At 51.0% G+C, this 5,430-nt stretch overlaps 1 protein-coding gene across 1 annotated transcript in view; it reads right to left on the reverse strand.

The window, feature by feature from the left end:
- Positions 1 to 1,056: 1,056 nt before the first annotated feature.
- Positions 1,057 to 5,430, reverse strand: part of Glp1r (glucagon like peptide 1 receptor) — a 32,583-nt gene continuing 28,209 nt past the window's right edge. Inside the window, exons 12-13 of the mRNA XM_008840042.3 lie at positions 5,287 to 5,328; positions 1,057 to 1,559 (exon numbers count right to left, since the gene is read on the reverse strand). Coding sequence (XP_008838264.1) covers positions 1,392 to 1,559; positions 5,287 to 5,328 — 210 coding nt within the window. The 3' untranslated portion in view covers positions 1,057 to 1,391. The remainder of the gene's footprint in view (positions 1,560 to 5,286; positions 5,329 to 5,430) is intronic.

Raw genomic sequence — 5,430 nt, forward strand, 5'->3', positions numbered from 1 at the left:
CAGCCACAGTAATAAAGAGGGGAAAGAAGTATATACAAGCTCCCAAGTGTGTGTGAGTGAGTTTCAAAGGCGGGGGAGCCTGCCTCCATGGCAATGGTAGGGAACATTGGTCTCCTCAGAAGTCTCTTCTTGGTCACATCCCCTGAAGACAGAGGGTGAAACCAGAAACTGCACATGTGCACAGAGAGAATAGCCACAGTAATAAAGAGGGGGAAAAAGTATATACAAGCTCCCAAGTGTGTGTGAGTGAGAGAGTTTCAAAGGCGGGGGAGCCTGCCTCCATGGCAATGGTAGGGAACGTTGGTCTCCTCAGAAGTCTCTTCTTGGTCACATCCCCTGAAGACAGAGGGTGTACCCCAATTCTCACCCAAGGCAAAGCATCTAGTCATGAATGAGGTGGAAGTAATGGATCCCTTGACCCTCTGAATTGCATGCAGCAATGCGCCACCGACAGCCCAGAGGGCACTCCCTAAGTATCTCTAGATGAGCCCAGAAACTCCTTGAGCATCTTTACAACAGAACCTGGAGCTCACACCCCAGGTCTGGCTTCTTCACACGTGGACTCGCCCTAGAATCCTAGGCTTGGAAGAAGCAGACAGCAGAGCAACTTAGAAGGCCACGTGGGAAGTGGACGCTGGCGAAGAGAACCTTCGAGCATCTCCTTTGTGTCCTCAAGGGCACTCACAGTCACTTCCAGAAACAGCTGCAGGTAGTGGCTCCAGCAAACCCCCAAGTAGAATCGGGGTGGTGAGATGAACAGGCAGATGAGCGAGTACCAGCAACCCAAACCCACAGACAGCCTCCCCAGGAAGAGGCTGATGGTGTGAGCCCCATCAGGCACAAAGCAGAGCTGACTCACACTGCCGAGCTCTGTTGGCTGAGGTTATACTGATGGGTCTGTCATAGAAAAGCCCCAATCACCCACAGACAGCCTCCCCAGGAAGAGGCTGATGGGTGTGAGCCCCATCAGGCACAAAGCAGAGCTGACTCACACTGCCAAGCTCTGTTGGCTGAGGTTATACTGATGGGTCTGTCATAGAAAAGCCCCAATCCCACTACTCAGCCATTGGCCTTGAGTTTGAGTCTGTTCTGTCCAGGGGAACCCCAAGGGCCTTGTGGCTTTAACAGGAAGAAGTCCTCATTTTAGCAGCAATCGTTTTTCTTCTCCTCCTGCCACGGTGATTAAATTAGCAGGCTATTCTCTTCAGAGAACATGTGTCTATGGTCCCGGGAGGCACTGTCCACTTGCCTGTCTAATGGGTTTGGGGAGGGAAAGCAGGGATGTATGTATGTCCGTGTCCCTTCCCTCCCCTGTCCCTGGGAGGGTCTCTCCCACCTGGGATGGTCACCCAGTCAGCAGCAATGACTTCAGGAAGGGTGGTGCTGAAAGCTCAGCTGCAGGAGGCCTGGCAGGTGGCTGCGTATACACTGCTGCCCACTGTGGCCCCGCTGCTTAGGCTGCTGGTGGGACACTTGAGGGGCTTCATGCTGCTGTCCCTCTGGATGCGCAGGTGTTCCAGTCGCCAGCGCTCCCAGCTCTTCCGAAACTCCATCTGGACCTTCCGTGGGAAAAAAAAGAGAGGGCAGTGAGAGCCATCAGGCGAACCAACTGCCCACAAAATGGCCCTGTTATTACATTAGCAGGGAAGGGAAAAAAATCCACTGGATTATATTAAGAGACACAAGTCAAGGCCTTCAGGCGCCTAAATTAATATCCCAATAAAATTGTTTATTGTTGTCTCTTATTTTCTGCCTCTCCTCAGGAGAGAGACGGGCTTGATGACCTAATTGGTCCTTTCCATCTCTAAACTCGGTGATTCAGCTAAGTACCTTTTACAATCCATCACAGTATTATTTAACGGAAGAGAATGAGAGCTAGGGTGAGAGAGAACTGGAGAGAATGGAGTCTGATTTTAGAAAGCGCTCTCAGAGTCTGGCTTAGACAGCTCAAAGGGCAAGGCACAGCCCTGACCTTGGTGGTACCCACAGCAGTCTAAACTCCCTCAGGTGCTTTCGTTTTGTTGTGTTTTGTTTTGTTTTAAATCTGAGTATTTTTTTATGTGTGTGTCAGGGCAATATCTCCCTATGTAGCCCAGGTTGGTCTCAAACTCCTCATTCTCCTGAGTGCTGGGACTGCAAGTGTGAACTATCAAGCCCAGCTTTCTCTTCAGATTTTTTTTGCCCAGTCTCTGCATCTCCCAAGGGAGGAAGATGGGAAGGAAACGAGAAAGCTAAGACAAGGTACACCCCAGGGCTCCTCAGCCTGGCTTTGCCCCCATCCCATTCAGAAAAAAAGGCAGTGATCTTGGCTGGGCAACCTCCCCAGGTGAGCTCAGTCAATCAGAAGCCCAACTGTGCAGAGCTCCTGAACTTCCCAGGAGGAAGACACTTCTCAGGATCAGATCCCCAGAGCGGAAAGATATATGGAACACCGAGAAGCCCCAATCCCTTCAGGGCTTATGGTAGGGCTGTGGCCCTGTCACAACTGAGTGACTGGGCTGTTCTGAGCTGCACAGCTCATCCTGGGGGCCAAGACGATCTTCTGGGAATGAATCCTGTACGTGTGCTCCCACTGTTACCCCCAGCCTTTCCATGGAGTGTCTGGGGTCTGGACTCCTCTCGGACCCATGCCATCAAGGAGGGCCAGTTGCCAGCTGCTGTGTGCAAAAGGCGTTCTGCCAATTCCCCCACCTGCTACTAAGCAAATACCTCTCTTCTCCTCATGCCATCCATCTAGCTAAGCCCAGCCAGACATCTCATGTGGCCACACGCCATCCCTTAAAAGAACTTCTGTACTGAATAGAACTAAGATCACCCAAAGCTCGCCTGCCAGGGTTTCTTGGTGTACAGCCCCTTAGAGCCCAGGCCTGTCGGGGGAGGGAAGGAGACAGAGCAGACACCACCTATGGCTGCGCTACTTCAAGTCAGTTCCCTGACTGGCTGAGCTTGTATGCAACATGTACTAACGCCTGGGGGGTGGGGACTCCAAGCCCAATGGTGGCCTCCTTTTGAGTGGCTATGTATAGGTGGGCCAATCATCTCTCAACAGTCTTCCACTTGGAATAGGGGAGAGAAAGGTGGTACACTGAGGCACAGCTATGGAAAGCCACTTCAGAGACTGAAGAGGTCACAGTGATGCCAGCAGGCCTTGGAGCCCTGCCATATGGTATCTCCTGGTCCGGTCTCCCTTAGGACTTTTCCTGAACTTCCATGGTGGCTCTGGTCATCACAAAGGGGCTACAAAGAAGTCAGTAAAGTGTTTGCTGCCCAAGCATAAGGACCTGAGTTTGGATCCCCAACACCCACATAAGAAGCTGAGTACAGTGGTTCACGCCTACAATCTCAGGACTGGAGATGGGGGAGGGGGCATGGTGGTGAGATTCCTGAGGCTTGCTGACCAGCCAGTCTAGCCAATTAGTGAGTTCCAGATTCAATGAGAGACCCTGTCTCAATAAACAAGGTGGAGCCAGGTGTGGTAGCACACACCTTTAATCCCAGCACCCAGGAAGCAGAAGCAGGCAGATCTCTGTGAGATTGAGGCCAGCCTGGTCTACATAGTGAGTTCCAGGCCAACTGGGGCTACAGGGAGACACTGTCTCAAAAAACAACAATCAAAAAGGTTGAACATGATTGAGGAAGATACCCAACATAAGAACCTCTGGCTTCCACACCCATGTGCACACACATGCACCTGTATACACACTGTATGCATAACCCCCTTAAAAAAAACCCCACCATCTATAGGCCTTCCACAGCAACCCTACAAAACAGCCCCTGCTGTCACTCCCCAGGTAAAGGTGAGCAAAGAGAATGCCTTAAGTAATACCCCAGGGCTTGACCAGGATTAGAGGCCAGGTTCTAAGTGACTCCTCACAGTTGAACTCCTTCCTCCTACAGCTCTTGAAGTCCAGCTGGTCCCTGGTCCTGTCCCCTCCCACCTTAGCAGAGAGCACCTGGCAGTCATGACTACATCTTCCTTCTCTAAGCAGGCTGTGCTCCAGCGCTGTGCTCAGCATACAGCAGGCACTCACTCCATGTGCTTAATGAACCAAATGAGTGACCCAGTCAATGAACAGGCCTGCAACATGTGGTTCTGCTGCTGCTCGGTCAGGAAAATGAAGCAACAAAGAATGATTCAGAGGCTGGTGAGCTGGGCTCAGTGGGTAAAGTAGCTTTCTCCCAAGCCCCATGACTCAAGTTTGATCTGCAGAACCCATAGAATGGAAGGAGAGAACTCTGCAACTTGTCCTCTACACTCTCATTGTGATACATGCACACCGTCCCCTGAGTAAACAAATACATGTAAAAAAACACTCAGATCCAGGACTCCTGACTCAGCACCTACCTCTGCATGGTCTGATGTCACCTTTTCCTTGCCCACTGAGCTCTGCAACCCAGCACCACACCCTAAGCACTTTCTCTGGCCAGGTACCAAGTCAGCCTCAGGGTTTGGTAAACCTTGCTTACCTCTAATGACCCTTGGGGAGAGAAGAGGTGGGGGGTAAAGGGACTTGCCTGTGGTCACACAGCTTGGGAGTAAAGAATCAGAAGAGGCATTCACGATGGCTTTGGAGTCACCTCACTTTGGTCCTTAGACACGAGCCACAGCAAAATCATCTCCAGGCTCCGCTTCCCCTGTCCCTACATCCCATTTACCAGCAGCTGGTGCCTGCCTTGATAGACACATGAGACCAATGTTCAAGCCATCTTCTCAGGTCACAAGTACCTGACATTGCCATGGTAACCCCGGGTCTGGAGAACAGCTCTGGTGGGCAGAGGCCATAAGAGTGACTTGGGCACGCATATGTTGAATCACTTTGCAATAAAAAGAAGTGTGTCTATCCTGTGACCTGAGGGCTGTCTGCATCCCAGAACAGCTATGAATGTGACGTGACCCAAGACATTTGCAGATGACAATGTCATATCGTGATGTCAAAAGACTGGACCTCCCTCTTTGAAACAATCAATATCATGCTGGTAATTTAATCAGGGTCTCTTTAGCATGAGATTGGATCTTCCCCAAGCTCCAATATCATAGATATACCTCTGTGTGAGAGTCAGAGAGACAGAAGGAGAGATAGAGAGACACAGAAAGACAGAGAGACAGACACACAGAGACAGACAGAGGCATAGAAAAGAATATATAGTCAAGATGCACCCTTAATTCTCACCCACAGTGGAATAAGTGTCTATGCAAGAAAGACTGGGAATCCCCACTACACAGCTCCGCATCAGCCAATGGCAGCAAGCCCAGCAAGATCCCCACCACCTCTCCTCAGACCTTACCTCATTGTTGACAAAGCAGTACAAGATGGCCACCATCAGCCCCTGGAAACAAGAGGCATGGTAACAGAAGGAAAGCCAGAGGGAGAAACATGGGAGACTAAGCCCAACATCCCTCTCCTAAAATCAGGTGGCCCAGACAGTTTC

Source organism: Nannospalax galili, unplaced genomic scaffold (genome assembly GCF_000622305.1).
Source record: "Nannospalax galili isolate Female #2095 unplaced genomic scaffold, S.galili_v1.0 scaffold538, whole genome shotgun sequence".
In the NCBI taxonomy this organism is placed as follows: domain Eukaryota; kingdom Metazoa; phylum Chordata; class Mammalia; order Rodentia; family Spalacidae; genus Nannospalax; species Nannospalax galili.